Below are 26,320 nucleotides of genomic sequence, written 5' to 3' on the forward strand. Positions count from 1 at the left end.
TTATTTTATTAATAATTATAATTAAATTTAACAAACTTAATAGTTTAAAACAACACAAAATCAATTACCGTATAATTCAATTTCTTGCTTTTTCTTTTTCTTTTTAGTTTTCTCTTTATCAAACTATTATCATGGAGGCATCCTTCCTTATTTTTGATAAGTTATAAGGTGTAGTTCAGTTTATATAGCTTTATGGATCGAGAAATTCAGTACGTATCAATTTTTAATAAAAGAAAGTTTGTGTCAGCATCTGACACGTGTGACAGATATTGACGCGCGTCAGAAGCTAACGCGTGCATCACACGCTAATACAATTTAAAAAAAAAATAATAATTCATATTGATTGATTTTGTATTAAATGTTCATTACTTTATATTGAATATTAATTGTTTAAATGTAAAATATTTGTTAATTTAATTTTATTAAAAATATATATATTCTAATATAAATATTTGTTGTATAACTTTAGCTTGATATTTTTTTATCAACTGTGTAAGGACGATTTATGTTATATTTATATTATATATGTTCATTTGAATAGATTAGTGGTATAATTTTTATTAATGATGAATATTTATTGAAAAATAAATAAATATTATGCCTATAAATAATAAATGTTTATATCAATCATAAATTTTTTTTCAATATGTATCACAAGAAAAATGAAAACTTTTATAAATAATCAATATTTTTATTTGAGAATATTGATGAATATTTTATATCCGGATAATAAATATTAATGAATAATACAATAAACAACATGAACATAGACATTAACCATAATGAATATTAAGTTAACTGATAATGAATATTTCAATACAAAGAAAATTAATTATTATAAAACATTATATCTAATGGACATTATACATATAGAAAATGAACATTTTTAATACATGTAAATAAAAAAAATATTAATATGTATATGGTCTAATAAAAACTTTTTGACATGTGTTACTATATTTTGACACATATGATTTTTAATTTTGACAAATATTCTTATTATTGACACACAAAATTAAAATTTATGTATAATTTTACAGTTTTTATATTAATTTATTTATAATTTTTATATTAATAAAATCTTAACATATAAAAAAACTAACAAAGACGTTAAAAATATTTAATTTATTATTATTTTTAATATTTTAATTAATTATAAAATATTAAAAATCTATTTAATTTTATATATAAATTTAATTTATATTATTATTTATAATTAAAATAATTAAGACGGTCGATAACAAGCGGGTATATGGCTAACTTTTATAATATATAATAATAGATTTAAAATATTATTTTTAATATAATATTAAATTTTAAATTTATTTTATTACAATTAAAAAATAAAAATTTCATGTATAAGAAATAAATATACATGTCAAAATTAAAATATTTTAAATAATGACAATAAAATAATTATAACAGTCCTATAACCCATTAATAAATAAAAATATATAAAAATTTATTTAATATATAATTTTTATATAATATTTTAATTTTTATAAATATATTTTTAATAATTCTAAAAAATTAAAATGGTATAATTTTAAAAAAATGTGATGAAGTGAGGATAAAAATTTCTGTATTATATAATTTGGAAAGAAGGAAAGAGCTGTTATACTCTTTAATTCTTTGTACTTGGACGCACGTGCTGTTTATCCACTCCGGTCCATGTAGAATTATCGACGGAGTGCATGTTATAAGCATTGCTTATTTTCTGGGTCTGTTATATATAAAAGGCCTCGCCAGAATAACTTGAGTGTTGATAATTGGGTGAGCCTATGTGTTTCCATGCTGAGTACTGGTCCTGGATTCCTTCGGCAATCTCTATTGGGCCGAAGATCGTGTAAGCCTAAAGTGTGTGGTAACCCAATCGTAAACTAAGCTGCCTTGGACAAAATTCAGTTTGGGCTCCCTTCCACGTTCAAAAGCCCGTTTGTAATTGGGATTGAGAAAAGTAATTTTCAAAAAGGAAAAGTTATTTTTTAATTTTGAAAACTGCTTTTGACAAAAAATATGTAACATAATACTTTCTAGAAAAAGATTAAAAGAAAAAGGAAATTTAATAAAATATTTTATCTATTAAATCTGAAAAAATTTAATTTCTTTTTTTGTCATCCAATTTAAATGGCTCTAAAAATACAAATATGAGTTCTTCTAGAAAATGAACTATCCATTGAAAAGTAGATGGCATGTTAACGCATTTAATACTGAAACAAATCAAGATCCACTTTGATTTTCAATTAGGGTCAATAGGAAAGTTTTTGGATTTCTTTCCTTTTTAATGAGATTCTTTTGCTTACTAAAGAAAATCATTAAACTTTTTATTTATATGAGATTTAATTTATAGTTGGCTACAAAATATTTATTTTTTTATAATCGTCATAAAGGTAAAATCTCACTTCATACAGACGTGGAGTTTAAATTCAAGACTTCTACCTTCCAAAAATAATTGTGATTACTATTTAAATTAGACCTCAAATTGAATTTTTTGATTCAATAGCTACATTTTAGATTTTTTTTTTTTTTTTAAATTTTATAAATATTATAGATGCTGTAATTTAACTGAAAATTCCAATATTGGTGATGATAGTTGGTCTGCAAAAGTAGGAGTGGCAATCACGATGAATCAAGTTTTATGATTATTACTATATTGAATAAAATCAACTCGAGTCGAAGGTAAGAGCAAATAGACAGCTCCATTCCATTACCATAAATAAGATCGCAATTTCAACTTAATATGGGGCCTGGGCAAAACTCTTCATTGGGATGAGTGTTTGTTTATTTTTTTTTTCTTAAAAGGGTATAAATAACGAAAGTGAAATGAATAAATCTAGTTATTGATGCTTGATTCATTAAATAATATTTCAAAATTGGAATTAAGTTCTCTCACTGATGAAAAAGCCCACTCCCTTTTCTATCAAAAAAATGAACTTTTTATTTTTATAAAGATTAAATCAAATCAATTATAAATTTTTCAGATAAAAAATAAACAATTAATTATTAATATTACATATTATTAAAAAACTAAAAAATACATAATATTTAAATAATTAAATATATCCAATAATTTAAAAATTATAAAAATATTCTATCACATATAAAAAGAGAATAATAACAATAAAAATTAAGAATTAAATAATTTAGATAAAAGGTTCACAAATTTTTATCGTGATTCCAATTCCTTATTCAACTAAATAGTTTACCAGAATTTTCATTCTATTCCTAATTCCTTTTACTCTGATTTTTCGGAGTCGGAATCAAATCAGCCTATTATTTGTTTTATAAATTAAATTAAAATTTTAAAAATAAAATTCTAAAGTATAATTAATGGAATTACAAATGGGTTAACATTTTTATTTATAAAAAAAAGTAATTTTGTGAAACAAACTTATTAGGAAAACATATCTCAATTTTATTATATTTAGAGTTAATGAGTGATAAAACACTACCTCAAGAATATTAACGTAATTGTATATTCAAGGTTCAAAATCAAGACATTAATCTAACTAGAAAAGACTATTACCATCCTATCTACATACTCTTGGTTTGACTAGTTTATTTATATACAAGATCCACATGTGTAGTAGACTTACTTCACCATCAAGTTAGGTTTCAAAATTCTCTTCTGCTCTTCTGAGAAACAAACAAGAGGCACTGCAGCACTACAAAGGAATCCCTCGATGATCTTGACACTTTGATTATGATGAAAATGCTGCTTATTTTCTTGATCGACTTCCATTAATGCAACCTCAATATCTTCTATATTAAAACTCAGTACTCGATATCAAATTTATACTATGGCTAGTGAGTATCTTCTTATTTTAATGTTAGTATTCAAAAATAATTGTGGTTTTAGATTGATGAATTTCAGGTTATTTTTAATTTTGGAAAACATGACAAGTTATTCTCTACAAGTCTTACTATAAAATTTAAAATTAACGATTGAAATTTAAGTTTTATTCTTTTGATAAAATCTCTATTATTGACGGTATTAAATTCTTGAAAATAGAGATTATAAAATATCATAATAATATCAATTAAAAAGAGATCTGAATCGAATATATGAATATAAGAGCATTCGAATCATAAGTTGAGAAAAGACGAATCTTTCAAAATAAATAAAAAAATAGAGATATTTTTTAATCTTAATAAATATTTAATCTCCTTTTCATGGAAGTAAAGAAAATAATACCAAACTACATCACCTATTTTTGCTTTTGCATTACACGTTAGGTTAGCTGAACAGTGCTAAAAAGAAAAGAAAACTAATTAGATCGATTTAGTATATTTCTAAAATTAGAAAAATTTGTCAATTAACTGAAGAGAAAATATCTAAAAAAAGAAAAAAATGAAATTCAATTATTATGTTAATAAGTTTTTGGTTAAATGGTGAAAGTCTTTAAAATTAATTTTTTATATAAAAAAATTATTCTTAAAGAATATCATAAAAATTAAATTTCTAAAGAAAATTTTAAAAGATTACGTAATATATAAAAGAGTAAAAACAGAATCGGTTGGTTTGGTTAATGGTTAATTCTTGAATCAAAAATTTAAAACCGACTGGCTAATGAATTGTTTTCAAATCGACCGATTCGATGAACCTATTTAGTGGTTCGATTCTAAACAATCTTCTGGTGGATTCGTTGGCTGGATTGTTTTTTATCTTCTACCGTAATAGACATAATGACAAAGCCACATTTCTTGAGCAAGAGGACAATTGCACCCCTTATTTTCTTTTTGAAAGTTTTTTATATTAACAATATATTTGATAAAAAAACAACTATAATTTTACCTTTAAAAAATATTGATTACCTTTCTCATTCGTTTATGTTTTATAAATTTTAATTTCGCTTATAATTAGAACTAAAATCAAAAAAATTTTAAATAGATTCAGTATATCACGTCATCCATAAACAAACTAAATAATGTCGATATATGATATTACTTATTAAGTATTGCAATTGCGTTAGTTAGTTTATTAATTACCATTAACCACTTATGAATAAAAACCAACCAATACAAATGCAACAATTAATTAATAATGCTACAAGTCATTATATAATTAATTTTATCTATAACTGACATGTATACTATCTATTTAAAAATTTATCGACTAGAATCATAAAGAAAAGCAATAAATTATAACAAAGTGGAAAGGAAATATAAAGAGAGAAGAATCCAATGTCTTGGGCATTATTATTATTATTATTATTATTTGGTTTAAAAGAAGTGGGTGGTTTAGTTTGTAGTCCATGGGAATATATATAATAAACACAAACAATGAGGTGGTTAATCAAGTTTCTTTCTGTTCAAGTGTAGCACGATCTTGCAACCTTTAGGATGCTGCTGAGTACTCAATCCATGGACATCAACGTAGCAACCGCTGCTTCCTTTTCCTATATATAATCTTTTGACTTCCAAATCAGCGCATAGCGAGGCAAATTGGGATTGGTGGTTGCAGCATCTCCAAAGATTAGTGTGTGATAGTTAATTGTTAGTGCATATACCATGAGGACTAACTAATTTAAATGTAGAGAAAGAGCCACTGGGCAAGTGATGGAGCACCTGAAAAGCACACACAGAATAAGAGATGGATGCAAATTTCAATGTCAGGAATTGGATCATTTGGTCTTTAATTTAATTGGTTGTGTGTTCACTATAAAATAAGCAAGCCTCAACAGATTGCGACACTATTAAGAAAACTAACCAAATTTTAGGTGATATAAAGCTATTCACCTTACCCACCACCACCAACCAAAACCCTCCCTTTTCTCCTTCACACTCTACATGCTTCTTCTTCTTTTTTTTCTTTTTTTTTAATGATCAGACTCTTAGTACTTAATTTTGTTTAATTAACTGGACTAATACTTGAATCAGAGGCATTCCAGAATTGGACCCATATGCCCAAAGTTAAATTAAGTTTATGTGCTCCAGTTTCTTTCTGGTCTGACATTTTTGAGGTAGTTTTTCAAGCAACACCACATTAACATGGACTTTGTGGTTACTGTTTAGATGATCCATCAATTATCTTTCTGAATAAGTTGTGTGATTTTGATGTTTTAATATGTAATCACTATGCAACTCTTGCATCACTAATACGTTTCTGAAGAAGAAATAAGGAGTAAATAAATAGATATATAACTCGGTTCTTATAAGTATTTAACTAAGATTTTAATTTTTAAGAATAAATATATATATTTTTCTTAAGAGAAAATAGCTGTCATTAACCAACATAATACCATAGAAAAAGAGAGCATAATGCCTCGCTAAAAAAGAAAAACTTTTTAAAAGGAAAACCGAGAAGGATAAAACCTCAAAAAGGAAAAAAAACTGCATCAAAGACTATCCTAATAAAATCAATAAGCTAATATCAATATTATTAAATATAATAATGAAAAATATCTCATGCTTGGGTTCTTTTTTTTGTTTAAGTATGTGTGATTATGTTATCATTTTAGGGTCTACGATTTTCATGTTGGATCCAGATATGTATCCACCTACAATAGATGAATAAACCCAATTCAAGTATCTAATTAAGTAAAATTAACTTTAAATTGTAATTATGTAACTAGAAAGAAGAAGTTATTCTCTTCAATAATTATACATAGAAAACTCTGTATTCTCCCTCAACCAAGCTTACATAATATGAGAAGAAACAAATATAGTCTTTCCTTGATTTCTCTATAAAAACATAGAGCATTTATGACCTGATCATCAATTCGTTGATCCAAACGACTTCTGAAAAGTAATAGATTCAATATGAAATTTGCTATTATAATTAAAACAACCAAAAAAGAATAAATTCCCATGAAAATTCAGCAACTGCAAGAAAATTGACTATGTTTTGTAGCTTTGTTGTTTTCTGACCGTTGACCTAATCTCTAATCGCCTTTGTTACTTCCTTTGAATATAATCATTGGCTAATTGCTGTAGGTGAAGATGACTCCTTCTAATTACTTTCTCTTAATTGTAATTATACACCATAACTTCACTTCAGAGCTCCAAATTAAAGTGGTTTTGTATTAGTAATATAAAATTAGTTAATCAAGTCAAACGTAATATACATTTTCTAAGTTATGCATATAATTCTTTTTGCAAGTCTAACCTTAGAAAATACTAATTAGTTAAATTTCAAAACATATTTATTTAAATATAAGATAGTTAAATTCAAAATATCATTTTAAAACATAATGGAATATTTATAAAATGATAAAACTACTTATATAAAAAAGAATAAATGTGTTCAAATAAATAAATATTATCTTTTAAATAAATGTATTTATTCGTATCGATTGCCAATTAAGCATTTCAATCTATTTAAATAATTTTTTACTACTAATAACAAGATAAGAAAAATAACTTTTAAATTAATGCTTTACTATTTAGTAAGCACAATCTAAATTAATTCTAAATGCATATATATCGAAAAAATATAAAAAATTGGTGCTAGATAATCTCACAACTGGAAGTGATAATTGAAACTAATATTCTCCACATTTATACCACTAGTTTTCTTTTTATTTTAATATTATGATTATCAAAACTTATATTCATTATGAAACAATTTATGTGCTACTATAATTAAGTTCATATATTAGCCAACAGAGAAAGATAACATTTATCACATAAAAAGTTAGGGGCAGTAGAGAACTGTAATATGTAGGAATAGTGACATTCCTTTCACACAATGCCCGTGGGGTTCAGGTCAATTTTGTAGCATATGTTTAAGTGAGGCTACATTTGGGACGTGCAATTTCAAAAGAGGCATTAATTAATTTCTCTTACGCACATGGACTATGCCCCCTTTTTTTTTTTTTTTCCTTCTAAAACGGAACCACTAAAAAAGATCCAGCTCGCTGTATATGAATACGATATACCCCCGAAACTTTCCATTTATAATTTTATATGCCTTTTTCTAGCCCCGACCGTGTTTTAGAACTGGAACCAAATCGGAAATTTTCGGTTGATTTATATTATCGGTTTAGTTTCTATTTAGAATATTATAGTTTCACTTCTGGTGGCATTAAGGCAGAGGCTTGGTAATTTAACAGCAACATGCTACCGGTTCCTTTTTTCCACAGTTTCAAATCAAAACTGGTTCCGTAGTTTTGATCTAATTCTGAAGGCAAAAATGGACCAAGATCACCATGTTGTATTCAATACGGGTAGGAGTACAACTGACTCGGTAATTTAAAAAAAATAAAGAAATTAGAACTAAATCAAGATGATAGGGGTCAATTTTTATTTCTTGCGTCAAAGATCTTACCAATTTTAAAGAAGTTGGAATTATATTTTTTTTCTATTTCCATTCAAGAGTTTTTATGTGTTTTCACACTCTTAGATCTCGAAAAATAGATACATTTTTTTCTTAGGAATATATATAAAATTTGTCACTACACAAAAAAAAAAATGATAATCCTATTATTAACTATTTTATTTATTAACTACATTTATGAAGTTCATAGTAATAGAAATACATATATATATCATCGAGACAAAATTTGTAACTTACTAACCTCTTGTCTAGCAGACACAAATTTAGTTCCGTAGAAGATTTCTTTTCTTTTTTTAATTATTTTATGCACAAAAAAAAAAGCATGATTGAATTAGAGTTATTGATATAAATTAATTTAAAATATTTTATTTTTACTAATTATATCAGTAAAAATGGAATATAAAAGTTATAAGTATTTTAAATTAAAATGAAAATAGAAATAGTAGAATTAAAAAGGTTAAGACATTAATACTTATTAATATGTAAAAATTTAATACAACAGAATAGTTAGAAATCAAAAGAGGTTGGAGGTAAAATAAACAGCACTTTAGGAATGTAATCCACATGGTTAAAGATAAAGCAAACGAATTTCAACTCTCAAATTATTAGTAGCAGCTGCCATCTGTTAATCACATTGAAATTAATCTACTCCGTTAAAATTTTCCGAGCAAGTGAAAAAAGAAATTTAAATCTAAAGTTTCTTTTGTTATATAAAGAAAAAGAAAAAACCTTGTCCTAAATCAAGCAATGGAAATTGCCACCTGGCACCCAAGTCATGGACCACTGTCTCTCTCTGGTTCTTTCATCTTTCTCTGTCATTTCTCATTCTCTTTCTTAGCTGCGTTTTGTATAACAGACACTAGAGGAGATCAGCAACAGCAACAGCAACAGCAACACAATCACAGTAACGAGCAAATTGAATCGTGAATTCAAAGAAATCCTTTCTCATTAATTAAAAATAATCTTATTATCTCCACCTTAACAAAACCCCTCACCAAGAAAATAATTATAAAAGTAAAATAAAAACAATCTTAACAAATACCTCTCCTTCCCTCATCTCTCTCTCTCCAATTCTCTACTTTCTCTCTCTACAAGCTTCTCTTAGAGAGAGAAGCAGCTAAGAGAAAGAAGAAGAAGAAGAAGAAGAAGAAGAAGAAGAAAATGAAGCTCTCGGCGTTACACCAGAGCTACATGAATCGGCGAAGCAACAGTTTCAGAGGATCAGCACCGTTAGATTCATCAACTGAAAGTTCAATTAAATCACCAGCAGCGATCTTTTGGCTTATATTACACGGTGTTTGTTGTCTCATTAGCCTCGTTCTAGGTTTCCGTTTCTCTCGTCTTGTCTTTCTCTTCCTTTTCTCTACGTCCTCCGTTACTCTTTACACTTCTCCGCTCCGTCAACTCACTACCACATCTGACCTTTCTCTTGGCGTCCCGTCAGCTCCTGTTATCAACACCGAACTTCCTCCGTCAATTAACAAAACGGCGAGTTCAACTTCTTCTAGAGTTATCGTTGGTCGTCATGGGATCCGAATCCGGCCGTGGCCGCATCCGAACCCGACAGAGGTGATGAGAGCGCATCAAATAATTGAGAGATTGCAGAGAGAGCAAAGGATTCAGTTTGGAGTTAAAAGCCCAAAGAGTATTATTGCTGTAACGCCGACTTATGTACGAACTTTCCAGATGCTTCATTTGACTGGAGTTATGCACTCGCTTAAGCTTGTTCCTTACCACGTTGTTTGGATCGTTGTTGAGGCTGGTGGTGTTACCAATGAAACCGCTTCGATTATCGCGAAATCTGGTGTTGAGATTGTTCATATCGGGTTTAATCAGAGAATGCCGACTACTTGGGATGGACGCTTTAAATTAGAGGCTAAAATGAGACTTCGTGCTTTGAGGTATTTTTTTTTTCTTTTAAAATGTTTTAAGTTAATTGAATTGCGAATTTAGTAGTAATGCAGTTAATAATGTGAATTAGATGATTAAAATATGTGTGGTAATGTTGGTGGAGCAGAGTTGTGAGAGAGCAGAAGCTGGATGGGATAGTGATGTTTGCGGATGATAGTAATATGCATAGTATGGAGCTCTTTGATGAGATCCAAAATGTGAAATGGTTTGGTGCTCTTTCTATTGGTATTCTTGCTCATTCAGGGGGTGCTGTTGATGACTCATTGTCATTTGATAAGGAGGTTGAGAAGAGTACGTCGTCCATGCCTGTTCAAGGTCCAGCTTGTAATGCATCTGATAAATTGGCTGGTTGGCACACATTTAACTCACTTCCTTATGAGGGAAAGCGGGCGATTTCAATTGATGATAGGGCAGTTGTGCTGCCTCAGAAGCTGGAGTGGGCTGGGTTTGTCATGAATTCGAGGTTGCTTTGGAAGGATGCTGATGATGATAAGCCTGATTGGGTTAGAGATTTAGATTCTCTTGATGAGGACATTGAGAGTCCTTTATCTCTTTTGAAGGACTCTTCTTCTGTGGAGCCACTAGGAAGCTGTGGTCGACAAGTTTTGCTTTGGTGGCTCCGTGTTGAAGCTCGTAGTGATAGCAAATTTCCTCCAGGGTGAGCTTTTTGTCCTCTGCCGTTGCTACGTTTCTAATAATATTATTCCCTATTTCTTTCTTTCTATATTGTTAAGCATTACCTATTTACTTGTTTATAATCATTGATTTTGAATTTAATGACCTTAGGTTCTAGAAATGCGAGTCATATAACTGGTTAGATCAGGCAAATCTCTGTGTGGAAGCTTGTTTTGGGTTTTATAATCTGTGAATAAACAGGTTCTAAATCTCCAGTTGGACAATATGTACTATTAGAGTTATATCAGTAAGCATAGTTATAAGCAACAGGATGAAGAAAAAGCCAAAAAAGATTATGTGAAATTTTTCCAGTTATTCCATTTTGACATGGTATGCTGTGTATTGAGAATGTAATTTTGAGGGTAACTTGTCTTTTATCTGCTGGTGCCTAAGCAGTATTTAGTACATTAATCAAGGGCGACTAGGTAGCCACACTTGGTCATTTGCATTTCTGAATATAGACATCTTTGCTGTTTGGACTGTTTTATATTGTGGATCACTGACCTGGAAAGAGAAATCAACAAGAACAAACAATTAGAGGCCTAGTAATATATGTATATTATGTAACATATATTGAAAGTGTCTCCTTGCTCCTAGTTGGTGTGCCAATACTATTAATGAACTGCCTCCACCATGCTTTATGGGTCTGACACTTCATTAAATATCAGTTGGTGTAATGAACATGGACAGTGTGTTGTTTGTTGATTCTGTTATAAAATTTTACTTTCTGTTACTTACGAATTTTTTATCGGCCATCAGAATTTTCACTTGATAATTTTAGAACCCTCTATGCTTATAGGTTGGTACATGTAATTTCCAACTACTCCTCAATCAGTCCTGTCCAGTCCCAGAACATAGACTGGTGAATTGGTACTTGGGTTTACTATTAAAGGGAAATATGGTTTGTGCAGATGGACTGTGTGAATATATTGATCCTAGATGTTGTGAAGTATAGGCCTAGAATGGATGTGTTGTAATTGTTGATGGCAGGTGGCAGAGATCATCTATTATTGTAGAAGATGGGAATGTACTTGAGCTTGCGAATGTGTAACTTCCTAGCTAATCACATGATTTCTCTGCATTTTGGGGCCATTAAATTTCAGATGTCTTTTTGTAGATAAAGGTCTGGACAAAGTCTGAGCAGGATAACCTGCAGACTTTAAGAATTGCTTAGGTTTGATATTCATTACCGAGGACAGGCTAAAGACTAAGAGAGTTGAGCCTTTCCTAGTTCAGTAGAATCTATTTCTCTTCAAGAAGTCTAGTTCCCTTTTTCCTTTTCAAATAGAGAATTTTACTTTTCACATAGGGAATTAGAGGTGTGGAACTTTGCTGCATGTTTTATTGGCCAACTTTTGTTTCATTCGAAATGTTCGGAAGTTAACAGTTCTTCTGTTCTTATGGCTTGTGTGGGTTTCATATTGGACAGGCTTATAAAGTACATAGTTGTATAAGAGTATTTTAGTTCCCATGATGTGTTTCACTGTGTTTGGATCCTGTTGAGTGTGGCCTACGTAATTGGTCATGGTGTGCTGGCCTTGGATAAAATCTGCCATTAACCCATGGTCTTCCTATATTGATTCATGATGGTGATATGCAAAGGGGCTTATTTATTGTGCTGGGTTGGAACATAACTTAAGCAGTGAATTAAATATTAAATTGCTTGCAGTCATCATGTTTATAGGACTGAACAATAGGTAAAATTATTGTTATTATAATATTCCAATTGAATTGGGCATGGCATAAGTGAATCTTGGTTCATTATACTTGGTTCATTCCAGGATTAGGCTCGCAGTTTGAGCTTGAGCTAGAGTAGTCTAGTGGTTAAATAAAGCTTAAACTTGGTTGTGGATGGTCCTGGCAGTTGATATTGACATGAAATTTGGTTTGTACTATATAGCCTTGCTAGTTTGATGAAGAAGGATTTGACTAGTTTGCTGAGTATTTTGAAGTTAGTTGGCTTTGTTCTCTTTTGCAAATTAAGGGTCAATTATGTCATTATGACAATTTATGTCATTGTGACAATTTATGTCATGGCGAAGCTGACCTAAAAAACCATATGGACTTGCCTTCATGTGGTAATTACTAGAAGTCTCTGATGACCATAAGCAATAATGAGGTTTTAGTTGTTTCAAGTAAAAAATTGGACACGCTTTTTATCAAAATAAGCATATCTCAGCATCCGCTAGAACTGAAGTGATTTGCATATTGCTTATTAGTAGAGACCATTACTACTTACAAATTAGGAAGTCCACAACTTCTGTGACTTAGTCTAGCATTTTACCTCTTTTCGTATATAATCAAGTACTGTTTTAGCCACCACCAGAAACTGATACTTTTGTGTGCTAGTTTGTTCCATGTGTTAATAATTGAATTTATTTCATCATAAATGCTGCATGATCTGTCATAGCCATATGCTCCCAAGCATGAACAGTTGCAGTCTTAATTTTTATTTTGAAGTGTATTTTGGTTTCTATTTATGATCTGATCTAGAATATGTTGCAAAGAGAGTCAACTTCTTTCTCCATCCTGTTTGTTTAGCCAACAATACCTTAGGGAACTGGCCATTCATTGCACTATTTACAAATGAATTCTATTTTCTTTGACCAATTTTAGATTTACAGTTAATCTTACTTCTGCAACTTTGTGCTATTTACAGATGGATTATCAACCCACCCTTGGAAATCACTGTGCCATCAAAACGAACACCATGGCCGGATACTCCTCCTGAACTCCCTACTGCTGAAAAGGTGGTGATTAACATCTCAGAGCAACCTGTTAAGCATACAAAGGGCCGGTCATCCAGATCAAAACGCAGTTCTCGAAGTAAGAGAAAGCATGAATCAAAAGTGGTGGATCCGCAGGGTTCTGCAAGACATTCTGAGCAAAACTGAAACTTTCAATCAAGAACAGCATATATACTGCTCTATGAAATTTGAGACTGCATGCCTTCAGCATCAAGGAATCCCATTGATAAAGCTAAAAAAGCATCACACGATCTTACAGATTGGCAGCTACATCTCTGAAGGCACCCCTTACAATTAGGACAGTTGATACGTACGTCTGAGTTTGAATTCCACCTATCACATCATTTTTTTCTTTCATTTTTTTTTCTCTTCCATCATTTTACATGTTGAGGTTGATTGGTATTGTGGTTTCATGGGAGGGGTATGTCATAGGCCTTCTACGGTCACCGCGGCCATGAAATTGAGGGATCTTGTCTCTGAAATCCCCCAAATTTAATACATAAAATCTTTCTAAATAGGAATATAGAGAACTTGTGTTCAGTTGTTGGATTCAATAGAAATGAAAGCCATTGTAATAAATTGTTCATTCATCCCAAGAAACAAAATTGGCTATTATAACTGAGTCAATATTCGACTGATCATGGCAAGCAATATTTCTGCCGAAACTAATAACTTTATGTGGATAAAATGGAGTAGTAAACCATACGATAGAATGAATCTTGAGAAATGTTCGCAGCAGATTGGTTTATAAACTGTTTTGGAGGGGCAGCACGGACAGTTAGCTGCATCTAACTTTCTACAAGCAGGAGAACTTTGCAGAGAGAGCAAATCAAATATTCTGCATATTGCTATCATTTTGGTTATCTATTTTTAGTTTTGTTCTTTTTCCTTTTTAACTTCTGAATGTTTATTTTCTGAAAAATTAATTGATTTTAATGTCTTAAAAAAGTAAACTACTTTATTAATATATTTTTTCACTCGTCTTTCTGTGCTTTGCTTTCCCTTGTTCAAATGGTAGGGCATGGTTTTTCTTTTAGTAGGCATAGAGTAGAAGAAACTGATCGATCGAGATCACATTTCCACCAGAAAGAGGAAGACAGAAGCAAGAGTCCCCCAGGGCGAAATGTGAGTTCATCGCCGGATTTGGAGTAGTTCAAATCAAAGAGTTCAAGATATGCGGATAATTTGAAAACTGAATAACAAAAGTTTGTTGGTAATATAATAGTTAGTTATTTAAATTTGAAGTGCTAGCAGGTGGCACATGCTTCCTGTTTTGACTAGCTGGTAAGAGAAGAGAACCAATTGTCTCAACTTCCTCTTATCCATATTTCTAGTTAATTTCCTGCCAGTTACAGTTGCCACACGACTCGGTTGGCCTTGTATTGACCAAAAAGAAGCCCCTCCATTTATCCTCTTATACTCCTATTTCTTCGAGTTAGGTCACTAAATTAATTAACATTTCTTGCAAAATTTGCATTCCTCTTATAAATATACACATACCCCAATCTCCCTTACTCTTCATGTATAACCCTCTTCTCAAAAACCAAAATTCTTTCCACAACATATCAACCATGGCATTACCCATATCATTATCAACCCTTCTCTTCCTTTTCTTCACTCTATCATCTGCCTGGGACATGTCCATCCTCAGCCATAACCATGGCCATCATCATCAATCAAGCTGGAGAAGTGATAATGAGGTCATTAGCATGTACAATTGGTGGCTTGCAAAGCATAGTAAAACGTACAATAAGCTAGGTGAGAGAGAGAAGAGGTTTGAGATCTTCAAGAATAACTTGAGGTTTATTGATGAACACAACAACTCTAAGAATAGAACATACAAGGTTGGATTGACTAGGTTTGCTGATCTTACTAACGAGGAGTACCGTGCCAAATTCTTGGGCACAAAGAGTGATCCTAAGCGTAGATTAATGAAGTCCAAAAACCCAAGTCAGAGATACGCTTTTAAGGCCGGTGATGTGTTGCCGGAATCCATTGACTGGAGGCAGAGTGGAGCTGTTAGTGCGATCAAAGATCAAGGAAGCTGCGGTAAGCAATTTCTATATCAATTACTAATTAGAAAACTACATGAAAAATGCTACATACAGTTATTAGATATAAAAAATAATAGAAGATTAATCAAGGTATCTCAATGCAATTTTTTTTTTTTGAGTTGCTTGGAAGAAGAATGGTGGTTAATTTTCTGGTCATGCAGAAAGGTAGTGAAGAATGGTAGTTACTGGATCTTCTAGTTAGCTAGTGGATTCTTTTCAGATTACTTATAATATATATGTAGGGATTGTCCCATAAATGTCACAAAAATATAAAATAATTATAAAAATATTCTTGTAAATTTCTGATAATAAAAATACTAAAAACAGAATTTTATTTATAAAAATACTCTAAAATCGAGTCGAGTTTTATTTATAAAAATATCCGATTTGATTTTTTCAAATTAAAGGGTATATGTTGGATATATTTTGAAAAAAAGTATATATATTCAGTATAATTTTGGTAAATAATAAATTTAAAATATATTAATTTTTATAAAATATTATTGTAGTTTGTTTGATTTTGTAATATTAATAATGAATAAATAAATAAATAAATTTAAAAGATAATTTTTAATTTAAAAATTTGAAGATGCATTGAGAATATTATATCCAAAAAACTAGATAAATTGCTATAAGATAAAAAAAAATGTTTAGTATATAATGAAGAAAAAAAGTAGATATTTGGTATATACTTTTGACGTAAAAAAATAAAAGATATATATTTAACTAAAAAATATAAATTAGGTATATCAATCCTTTTCAAATAAAATAAATATAAATTTAAGAAAATCGAACGATAAAATATATACATTTGCTAAATAATAGTATATTTGAAGTATTTGAAACTTTTTAAAATAAAATAAATTTCAACTCAAATGTTCTAACATCAAACAGTGTATGTTTCTTAAAACATGGTATACGTTAGATATGTGTAAAATATTTTAAACTAATTTTGAAAAAATAAAAAAGATAAAAAAAGTAAAGAATTGGTAATTATGAAAAGTGAAGTACTTTTATAATTATTTAAAAAAAGATAAATAAAGAAATTTCCTCTAATATTTAAGGTTTGAGTTTGAGCCCAGGATCCAGAGCCCATTAAGTCAAAACACCCAGATCTATATCTAAACTTCTAAGTTTCAGTTTGAGTCCAGACCCAAGTTAAAGTCAACTTGGACTAAGGCTAGTGTCAACTTAATGAGCGAGATAGCGACCCCACCAATTGGGTGGCCACAGTTCTGGATTCACGGTTCCATTTTCATTGGAACCGGATCGAAAGACCAATTCCAAGCCGGTTTCAGTTTACAGTTATGGTTCGATCAGTTTAGATATATTTAAGAAAATAAAAAAAGAGTTTAAACTCAATTATACAATTATTAAATACTTATTAAATATTAATTACATAATTATTAAGTATTAATTACATAGCATTATATTAATTAATAATTTAATTGTTGTCTTTTTTAAATTTTAAGGGGTTGGAACCTAAATGGATAGTTCTGATTCCATCTAAAGGAAAATCGGACTTGAACCGACCTCCACAGTACTGAGCTGATTCAAGCCAGGTTTCAAAATTGACCAATTTCAAGCTGGTTTTAACCAGCTCCAATTTCGAACCGGTTCGTGGCCACCACTACACATCAATGTTGAGCGAGATTCAAAATTAACTTAGTTCAATCTTTAGGCCAATCTAATTATCAAAATTAAAAAAATTATTAGGAATACTCATGTTTTTTATCAAATTTATGGTTTTTTTTTTCCATTTTTATTGTGTTAAAAACAATTGAAAATAATTGAGAAACAACTAATACCAACAGAAAAAAGATTACCACACTCTAAATTTTTTAAAAATTTAAAACTGTACTTAAAAAATATTTATACAATAAAAATGATATTTTTTGTTAATTCTAATATATTTTTGAAAGATTCTCTATAAGATTTTTCGGTTTAGATCAGCTTAGTTTTATCCTTTTTTCTTGAAATAATTTGACTTAATTTTGTTATCAAATCCAACTCATATATTGGAAGTACACACAAAAATTATATTGAATTGCTTATGAACTTTTTTTTTTTTTTTTTTTTGTGTTCTTATCAAATAATTTGAATTGTTTATGAACTATTCTTTGTGTTTCTATCAAAAAAAAAATTAGACTGAACTTCAAAATTGATACATTTTAGATGATCTGATAGGTCTAGTGTGGGGGCACCTAATGGAGTTGCATAACTCTTGCTATAACAAAAAGACTTATCAAATTTTTTTTTTTAAAAAAAAAGTTAAAACATTATTATGGAAGAGAATCAGTAAATCAAATTCAGGTACTTTCAGCACAAGAATAAAATAAATATGCAATGCCATTGTGTTGGTGCAGGTAGTTGCTGGGCATTCTCAACAATAGCTGCAGTAGAAGGCGTAAACAAGATAGTAACAGGGGAGCTAATATCTTTATCAGAACAAGAACTTGTAGACTGCGACAGGTCATACAATGCAGGTTGCAATGGAGGTCTGATGGATAATGCTTTCCAGTTCATCATCAACAATGGTGGCATTGACACCGATAAAGACTATCCATATCAAGCTGTTGACGGCAAATGTGACACTACCAAGGTATTTGAAGTGTATATTACTAAGGTCATTGATCACTTCTAATCTTTTCATTGTTTGTTTTGGGCGTTTATTATTTTGGATTGTTTCAGGTGAAGAATAAGGCCGTCACCATTGATGGGTTTGAGGATGTTATGGCTTTCGATGAGATGGCCTTGCAGAAAGCTGTGGCACATCAGCCTGTCAGTGTTGCCATTGAAGCCAGTGGCATGGCTTTACAGTTCTACCAGTCGGTGAGTTCTTTCCCATTTCTTTCAATTCTTGCAGAGAAATGAGTTTCTTGTTCCTTATCTATTTTCCTGAAACATTAGTTATCAAAGTAATTGCAGAAAGTTTTTTAAATTCTCTTTTTGAGAGATAACATTGGTGAGACATGGAAGTGGTGTCATTTTGCTTGTATGTTAAAACACCAATTGAGTAGAAACGTTGAGTTAGTTTTCTTTTAATTTTTTCAGGGTGTATTCACTGGTGAATGCGGATCAGCCCTAGACCATGGAGTGGTTATTGTTGGCTATGGAACAGAAGATGGTATAGATTATTGGCTTGTTAGGAATTCATGGGGCCGTGATTGGGGTGAAAATGGATATATCAAAATGCAGCGTAATGTGGTTGACACATTTACTGGCAAATGTGGAATTGCGATGGAGTCTTCGTATCCAATCAAGAATACCCAAAATCCTGTTAAGATCAGCAGTGTTTGAATTTGTCCTTTTGGTTCTCTGTAAAGCAAAGGGCACCAAGAGAAGGAAAAAACAAGAAGATCAAAGGTGCAAAATCTTATCCTTCTTCTTAGTCTAAAGGGCAAGAAGGCGTTATGCGATTGTATGAATGATTGTTGTTGTATATAAGCTTTGAATGTGTCAAAACAGCACCTTAAAAATGAGCTGATCGTGGAATCTGGATTGCATTTTCTCTGAAGTTGATTGTTCTAATAAAACTTACCGAGCACATAAATATGCAGTCGTTATCTTTTCTGCATTTGTTAATTGCTTGCTAGCTGAATTGCTTAATAGACCAAAGGTGCCTAGGCAGTAGGGCCAGGCTCAGTAGACACCAAGAGGAGAGAGTTAGTGGAGACAGGGCACAATTTCTTCTCTGAAACCAAACAAATCAACAAGAAGAAAGAAACCCAAAAGAGCGAGCAAAGATCTCCATCAAAATGCATGATTTCTTCTCCAACTTTCTACATGTGCAATAAAGTTAAACAAACTTGCTATCTGTAAGCTTTTAGAATTCTTTTTTATATTGATAATTGCCAACTTTTTCAGTCCAAAAACAATATCCCATGACTTCTTTTTAGGCATTGGCTATGTTAAGTTAGAAACGCACACAAAAAAAAAACAATGAAGCATTAAGTTTGCTTGATAGATAAGGTGCCTACTATCAATTCCATCATCAGACTGGAAGCGGCTCTTACAAGGGGCAACTTTTGTTTTTTCTGTTATTATTATTTTTCTTTTAATTGTTGCCGCGCTTAGAGATGGATTTTAAATAAAAGGGTATGACAATAGATAGAATCTGGTTCAATTGTCTAAATGCTTCAAACCTATTCTTTTTTTCTTGTTTCACATAGAATTCAGTCTGATTTAGTAACTCAATTTATAGTTTTATTTTGTATCATGTAAGAAATGGGGAAAAATGGCGAAGCTTCTTCATTTTTCTTTTTTGAAGTAGCTTAAAAGGAAGAATGCATCGCTTAAGCAACCATGTTTTCTACAGTAATGGCTAAGGCAAGGCATGTTTCTGATGGAAACCATCTAAACTATCCCCATCAATGTTTCTGGTTTCTAGCTCTCTTCTTTCTAATCTAAACATGATTTGCTCAGATAAGCTTGATCTTCTAGTTAGGGTCAATGATTGTTTATCTATACTGAAATAGTGGAGAAGGTTCAGGTTCAAATTCTGACAAGTCCTTGCTGATTAAAAATTTTCAACCTGCCTAAACAAAATAAAATTGTTTTAGTGCCTCATGTTACTTCTCTGACAATGACTTTTAGGTGCATAAGCCAACCCACTCCTTTGAATGATTATATTTCTTTTCTGTTGAAATACAAGAATAATGTCAAGTTTCCTGCACCTAGACTTTAAAGAATTTATTTAATTGATTAAGAGAAATGGTATAATTAGCTGCTAACTGCATACAAGTTGTAATGATGTCTGTACAATTAAAATATGTGCCCTTAATATATTTAAGCAGTGAAATGAGCACATATTTATATAAAGAAAATGGAGAATATGCTTCATTTAATTCCTCATCAGCTCCTCAAGTTGCAGATAAGTCATCAATTGACCTATTTTTAGTTCATGTGATTTGGTCCTTATTGATCAAGATCTGGGTTCTCTAATTTTTGTAATTATGAGGGCATGGAAAATCTCAAACAATCTAAAAGGCACATTTTAAAATATAACATTTTTTTCAGCCAACCAGCAATTTTCAATTTGTTTAGGACCCCACCTTTCCACTACCATAATTGCTTACCTGGGGCTATCCCCAGTCCTCTTTCCTTGCACATGAAAAATATTTCAAATTTTGTTTGGTGAGATGCACAACAGGCAATATCTTAGAAAAATTGCATCATTGGTATCTTGTCTATATTCTGTTTGCAAAACCTGATACAGAAGAATTGCATTTTTTGGTATGTTAAGATGCACTAGTGATTTCACAAATAAATATTACAAATAGTTGTGATTTGATACCTTATTCTCCTGTAAGCTTCATGAAACTTCTGATCCTTTGTTCTTGGATACATTGTGAACCATAGAGCCTTTTTTCTTTACATTAGTCTATGACAAGAATTTGATCACACCTTAAAAATTAATAAATGAATGAATATAAAAGCAGAAAGTGAATTTCACCTTAAAAGTTGAGAAAGAAACATTCCAACTTAAAGTTCTCAAAAAAATCATTGTGCCAAGCAATGGGGGGTCCATGTTGTGGGCTATATAATTGGTTCAAGTCAATTAGGAAAGCATAATTTATATCCAATACTCTTTTTCATCATGTTTGGATAACTACTTTTTTTTTTTTTTTGTAATTAAAGAGATTGGTCTCTACAAGTTAAAGAATTGCCATTGTTTAGTTTTCTCTTTTCTCTTTTCTCTTTTCTCTTTTCTCTTTTTCAAGCAAAAATCATATTCCACCGTAGCTTTGTCTCAAGAAATAAAACATGGTTGCAGTGTTTAATAAAGAGCTACTAAGTTGGTATCTTATCACACTCAAACTCAGAGAAACAGTAGAATCGGCAATTCCAGCATCGTCTAATGCTACCCCATTGCCTGAATTTCAAGAACAGGCTAAGCAAGAAGTGCAGAAGCAGCAGAAGGCAATATCAGATTCCCAGCAGATTGTGATCGAAAAAGATAGCGAAAACTTCGAAGAGGAAACCAAGTCACCTGATTTTGAATGGGTGATATCCATAAAAGAAAAACTCGAACAAGCTCACCAAGATGATGCAGCAGGTTCATGGGCAAAGTTGTGCATCTACAGAGTTCCTCACTACCTGAGAGAAGGGGATGATAAAGCTATTGTTCCACAGATTGTCTCCTTAGGACCTTATCACCATGCGAAGAGACGTTTGCGCCAAATGGATCGTCATAAATGGCGTTCCCTTCAACATGTTCTCAAGCGTACTAATAAGGACATAAAGCTTTTTCTTGATTCTGTAAGAGAAGTTGAAGAAAGAGCTCGTTCCTGCTACGAGGGAACGATTGGTCTAAGTAGTAATGAATTTGTTGAAATGATGGTTCTTGATGGTTGTTTTGTGCTTGAACTCTTTAGGGGTGCTGCTGAAGGTTTCAAGCAACTTGGTTATGCTAGAAATGATCCCATTTTCGCAATGCGTGGATCAATGCATTCTATTCAGAGAGACATGATAATGCTAGAGAATCAGCTTCCACTCTTTATACTTGATCTCTTACTGGGACTTCAGTTTGATAATCCTGATCAGAAAGGATTTGTAGCAAAGCTTGCACTCACATTCTTTGACCCACTAATGCCCACAGATGAGCCATTGACGAAAAGTGAAAAGAACAAATTGGAGTCTTCACTTGGATATGCAACTACTTTTGATCCATTAGCAGATCAAGGAGGTCTGCATTGCCTTGATGTTTTCAGACGAAGTCTCCTGCGTTCAGGGCCTAAACCTGTGCCAAGAAATTGGATCAAGAGATGGTCAAACAACAACCGTGTTGCTGATAAACGGCGAACACAATTGATTCATTGTGTCACAGAACTCAGAGAGGCAGGTATCAAGTTCAAGAAAAGGAAGACTGATAGATTCTGGGATATAAAATTCAAGGATGGGGTTCTTCGAATTCCTCGTCTCTTAGTCCATGATGGGACTAAGTCACTTTTCCTTAATCTAATTGCATTTGAGCAGTGCCATCTTGATTGTGGCAATGACATTACCTCTTATGTGGTCTTCATGGATAACTTGATCAACTCTCCCCAGGATGTTGCTTACCTTCATTACTGTGGTATACTTGAGCATTGGCTTGGCAGTGATGCTGAAGTTGCAGACCTATTCAACCGCCTCTGTCAAGAGGTTGTGTTCGATATAAATGATAGTTATCTTTCTCAGCTGTCTCAGGATGTAAACCAGTATTACAATCACAGGTGGAATACATGGCGTGCTAGTCTGAAACATAACTATTTTGGCAATCCTTGGGCCATCATCTCATTAGTTGCTGCTGTTGTGCTGCTCGCTCTTACTTTCGCACAAACTTTCTATAGCGTTTATGGCTATTACATGCCACTTTCTTGAATGCAGTTGAGGCTTTCTTCTTGATCTCTTTTATTTGGAGTTGCAGTTTAGGTTTTTGAGACAAATGGTTTCCATACAATCCCCTGGACTTCTTCCTTATTTATTAATTTATTTATTTTGAGTTATTTAGCCTACAATCAGAAGTTTGCTGGCCTGGTGCCATTTTTATACCAAGATATTACGTCCCAAGACAATATTTGATTGTTTCACTACCAAACACTGGATCTTTATACAAGTATAATTGTTTGATTCTTACCAACTATTTGGCAATCTTTGATAATGCATTGCTCTCCAAGACTTGTAAACTTGGCTGGAATTTTCCAGCTTGACTCAGCGGAGCCTGATAGGACAATCAGGCAACATAATTGGCTCGCAACTAAAGCAAACCTTAAACTAAGCAGCAGGCAAACAGCTAAGTAACTGTACAAACTCGTGAAAACATAACAGCTACTGAATTACAATCTGACTATTAATCATTCTATGATTAATCACTAAGTAGCATTTATAATTAAACAGTTAAAAGAACCAGCTAATACTGGAAAACACTCGGTATTCTCCAATAATTATGTGCTCTATATCTGTAGGACCACTAGCCAATAAAGTGCAAAGCTAAGACGCTTAGAAAAGCTTCCCTACACAAATTATAAACTTGATCACGCATTGCCATATAAAAATTGTGATTTTAATTAGGTGATGTATGCATGTGTGTCACAAGAGGCACAATCCAAAATATGAAGAAATTATTGCACAACTGTTTCACCCCAAATGAGATATTAGCATTTTCAACCAAGAAAGAGCAATTTCTAACTGAATTTAACATAATCCTTTAGTATTGCTTAAAGCAACTCCCCTCTATAAGCTACTACTCATAAACATAAAAAGCTGCCATATATACAAAATCTTCTTCAAAAATAACATTATGGACCACTTTGCATTGTCAAAGTTGCATTTCATCTAGGATATAGGCGAGCTTGCCAAGTAAAAATGTGGGGAATCTGATGAACAAGAATGACCACTCTGAGTTGCACTAAAATTAGCTGTCAAAGTTCTACAACAACCAAAGGTTTCAAGCATTTTACCTGCAACAAAAGAATTTCTCAAAAACATGAGTCACCTGTTCAAGTATGCCTTCAAAGAAGCAAATGCAATTCAAATACAGTTCAAACTACCTGAGGAATTCAATCCTTAGAAAGGCTTATGCTGTCAGTCGAAGTTGCCTTCTTGCCATACCGCTATAAAGACAAGTAAATGACCACAATTAAATTTTAGAAAATCATGCCAAAAGGAAAAAAGAAATAAAGTAAGACACATTACAAGAATAACAGAAACTTAATGGGTTTGTAAATACCTGTTTACCAATGGAGAATGGAACGTATTTGTACTTGATCATGTGCATTATCTGTCTCCTCATAGTGAGAACAAATAGTAAGACCCAGTAGAAGAGGAGTATTGGCCAGAAAACAGGTACATTGAAGGCATCAAAGAATGTCATGAGAAAAGCAACGCAGAAAGCCTTGGTAATCGAGTACCTTACGTACAGGCAAAACAAAAATAGAGCAACTTCAATAAATTGAACAAAAAGAAAAGCATCAGGTCTAAAGTTTTCACAATTTCCACCACAACCAAGGCAAAATGTAGCAGAAAGTACAGGTCAAATCTTCGCCAAATAACTTAATTCAAATAATAACCTTACAATCAAATCTCTGAATCCAAAAAGGGTCCTCCTTCTGGAATGGCAGAAAAGAATAAAAAGAAAAGGGAGAGACTCTGTTTCAATTTTATCAGGTAAAGTTCCATTACGATCACAAATCTCAAACCTGGCATTACGTCCTTGATTCGAGCTATAAATAACTAGAGTTTCTAGCCCCTATTATTGATATTATTGTGGTTGCTCTTGTTTTCGCTTTTCTACTTTCACATATTTTTCGCAATTGAGAATTTGATAATTGCTTGTTTTCACATATTCTCCAAATCAAGCATTGCTTTTATCTTTCCCCATATCTTTAAAACAGAGCTTTGCTTTCGGTTTTCAGCCTATCTTCGATATTGGGGATTAGTTTAATTATTGCGGTTGCTAATACTTTCTTTTTTTCTTCCACAAATTTTCGAGATTGAACATAAATGAACTTCCCCTAATATTTACCCTAAATTAAAATCCAAATTCTTTATAATACACAAATTTCGCAGGCATTCAAAAATAACAACGAAGGATCAAATCAGAAAAATACCAGAACTTAAATTCAGGGAGACGGCGAACGAAGGGGCGAAACTCATCGGATCCACGAGTAGGAAGAGTGGGACCATCAAGGACCTCAGGATCAATCTGAGGGGAGAGAAACCCTATCAAAAGATTAAGCATATAGATACCTAGACCATAGGTGATTATATAAAAACCCTGGACGAAGTACACGCGTAGAGCGTAGATTAATGCAACCACAAGACAAGCGATCCAACGGCGGAGGACGTGAGGTACTGTCTTATCAAGCAGATGCTGATAACGCTGGGAGACGGTGAAAGTCCACCGTGAAATTACGGTGGCTGGGGTTGATGAAAGAGATGATAGATCTTCTCCTCCTCCTCCTCCTCCACCACTGGGTTGCCCTGCAGTCTCCATTTGTAGGGCCCAGAGATGAGTGGGTTCTTTCTTCCTCTCCTTCTTCTTCTTCTTCTTCCTCTTCTTCTAATAATAATAATTATTATTATTATTATTATATATAGAAATCAATTGAGGAATTTATGTTTTTTTTTTCTTAAATAAAATTCTTCTTTTATTTCTCTGGTTTTCGCTGAAATTGGGGATTTGTGTTTGCGTTAAAGTCTCTGTCTGCAGCAAATCGATTCGGGCCGCTGATATTTGTTGTTTTGTATAACTGAAGTTGCTTGCTCTTTTCCAAAATTATTATCTATTTTTCTCTCAAAATTTTCTTTTTCTATTTTTCTAAGGAAAAACTGAAAGGGAAAATCTACAAATACTCTTTCTTTTTCTTTTTCTTTTTTTCTTTAGCTTGCAAATACTCTTTTTTCATAGATGAACCGAACCGCATATATAAAATTATAAATCTTTTAAAAAGACTATGACACGTCATAATTTTATAATTATTAGGTTTATATTAATTAATCTTTTATTATAATTGATCAATTATATTTGCATACACATCATTATAAATATATTTTATTATAAAGTATGTTATTTATCACAATTCCAATAGGAAATTTTTTAATCTTTATATGGTAAATATTATTTACCTAAGAGTTTCTAGATATTTAAAAAATTGATATATGATAATAATATT

At 31.7% G+C, this 26,320-nt stretch overlaps 4 protein-coding genes across 5 annotated transcripts; 3 read left to right on the forward strand and 1 right to left on the reverse strand.

The window, feature by feature from the left end:
• The first annotated feature begins 9,021 nt into the window (after positions 1 to 9,021).
• LOC107262651 (beta-1,4-xylosyltransferase IRX14) lies at positions 9,022 to 14,226 on the forward strand. Its single transcript, XM_048377261.1, has 3 exons — positions 9,022 to 10,179; positions 10,296 to 10,847; positions 13,524 to 14,226. The coding sequence occupies exons 1-3, from the start codon at positions 9,440 to 9,442 to the stop codon at positions 13,756 to 13,758; spliced, it is 1,527 nt and encodes a 508-aa protein (XP_048233218.1). The 5' UTR covers positions 9,022 to 9,439; the 3' UTR covers positions 13,759 to 14,226.
• Positions 14,227 to 14,974: 748 nt separating this feature from the next.
• Positions 14,975 to 19,224, forward strand: LOC8286418 (cysteine proteinase COT44). The gene is made up of 4 exons (XM_002524866.4): positions 14,975 to 15,660; positions 18,032 to 18,267; positions 18,357 to 18,497; positions 18,720 to 19,224. The coding sequence occupies exons 1-4, from the start codon at positions 15,132 to 15,134 to the stop codon at positions 18,963 to 18,965; spliced, it is 1,152 nt and encodes a 383-aa protein (XP_002524912.2). The 5' UTR covers positions 14,975 to 15,131; the 3' UTR covers positions 18,966 to 19,224.
• Positions 19,225 to 19,374: 150 nt separating this feature from the next.
• On the forward strand, positions 19,375 to 23,244 carry LOC8286419 (UPF0481 protein At3g47200). The gene has a single exon (XM_002524867.4). The coding sequence runs from the start codon at positions 21,432 to 21,434 to the stop codon at positions 23,025 to 23,027; it is 1,596 nt and encodes a 531-aa protein (XP_002524913.1). The 5' UTR covers positions 19,375 to 21,431; the 3' UTR covers positions 23,028 to 23,244.
• Positions 23,245 to 23,757: 513 nt separating this feature from the next.
• On the reverse strand, positions 23,758 to 26,003 carry LOC8286420 (protein RER1A). 2 transcript variants are annotated; one of them, XM_015722824.3, is made up of 4 exons: positions 25,256 to 26,003; positions 24,376 to 24,556; positions 24,197 to 24,259; positions 23,758 to 24,022 (listed from the first exon to the last, which is right to left on the reverse strand). In XM_015722824.3, the coding sequence occupies exons 1-3, from the start codon at positions 25,639 to 25,641 to the stop codon at positions 24,206 to 24,208; spliced, it is 621 nt and encodes a 206-aa protein (XP_015578310.1). In that variant the 5' UTR covers positions 25,642 to 26,003; the 3' UTR covers positions 23,758 to 24,022; positions 24,197 to 24,205. The 2 variants fall into 2 exon arrangements, with proteins under 2 accessions (XP_015578310.1, XP_002524914.1); XM_002524868.4 differs by having other exon boundaries at positions 23,758 to 24,106; positions 25,256 to 25,997.
• Between the last annotated feature and the right edge of the window lie 317 nt (positions 26,004 to 26,320).

This window comes from Ricinus communis, chromosome 7 (genome assembly GCF_019578655.1).
Source record: "Ricinus communis isolate WT05 ecotype wild-type chromosome 7, ASM1957865v1, whole genome shotgun sequence".
In the NCBI taxonomy this organism is placed as follows: domain Eukaryota; kingdom Viridiplantae; phylum Streptophyta; class Magnoliopsida; order Malpighiales; family Euphorbiaceae; genus Ricinus; species Ricinus communis.

Coding starts and splice junctions, on each gene's coding strand:
- LOC8286420 (XM_015722824.3), bottom strand. CDS start 25,641: ATGGAGACTGCAGGGCAACCCAGTGGTGGAGGAGGAGGAGGAGGAGAA. Junction 24,557..25,255: donor CTCCCTGAATTTAAGTTCTG/GTATTTTTCTGA, acceptor CCTGTACGTAAG/GTACTCGATTACCAAGGCTT. Junction 24,260..24,375: donor CATTCTCCATTGGTAAACAG/GTATTTACAAAC, acceptor TTGTCTTTATAG/CGGTATGGCAAGAAGGCAAC.
- LOC8286419 (XM_002524867.4), top strand. CDS start 21,432: ATGGTTGCAGTGTTTAATAAAGAGCTACTAAGTTGGTATCTTATCACA.
- LOC8286418 (XM_002524866.4), top strand. CDS start 15,132: ATGTATAACCCTCTTCTCAAAAACCAAAATTCTTTCCACAACATATCA. Junction 18,268..18,356: donor GCAAATGTGACACTACCAAG/GTATTTGAAGTG, acceptor GGATTGTTTCAG/GTGAAGAATAAGGCCGTCAC. Junction 18,498..18,719: donor CTTTACAGTTCTACCAGTCG/GTGAGTTCTTTC, acceptor TAATTTTTTCAG/GGTGTATTCACTGGTGAATG.
- LOC107262651 (XM_048377261.1), top strand. CDS start 9,440: ATGAAGCTCTCGGCGTTACACCAGAGCTACATGAATCGGCGAAGCAAC. Junction 10,180..10,295: donor ATGAGACTTCGTGCTTTGAG/GTATTTTTTTTT, acceptor TTGGTGGAGCAG/AGTTGTGAGAGAGCAGAAGC. Junction 10,848..13,523: donor GATAGCAAATTTCCTCCAGG/GTGAGCTTTTTG, acceptor TGCTATTTACAG/ATGGATTATCAACCCACCCT.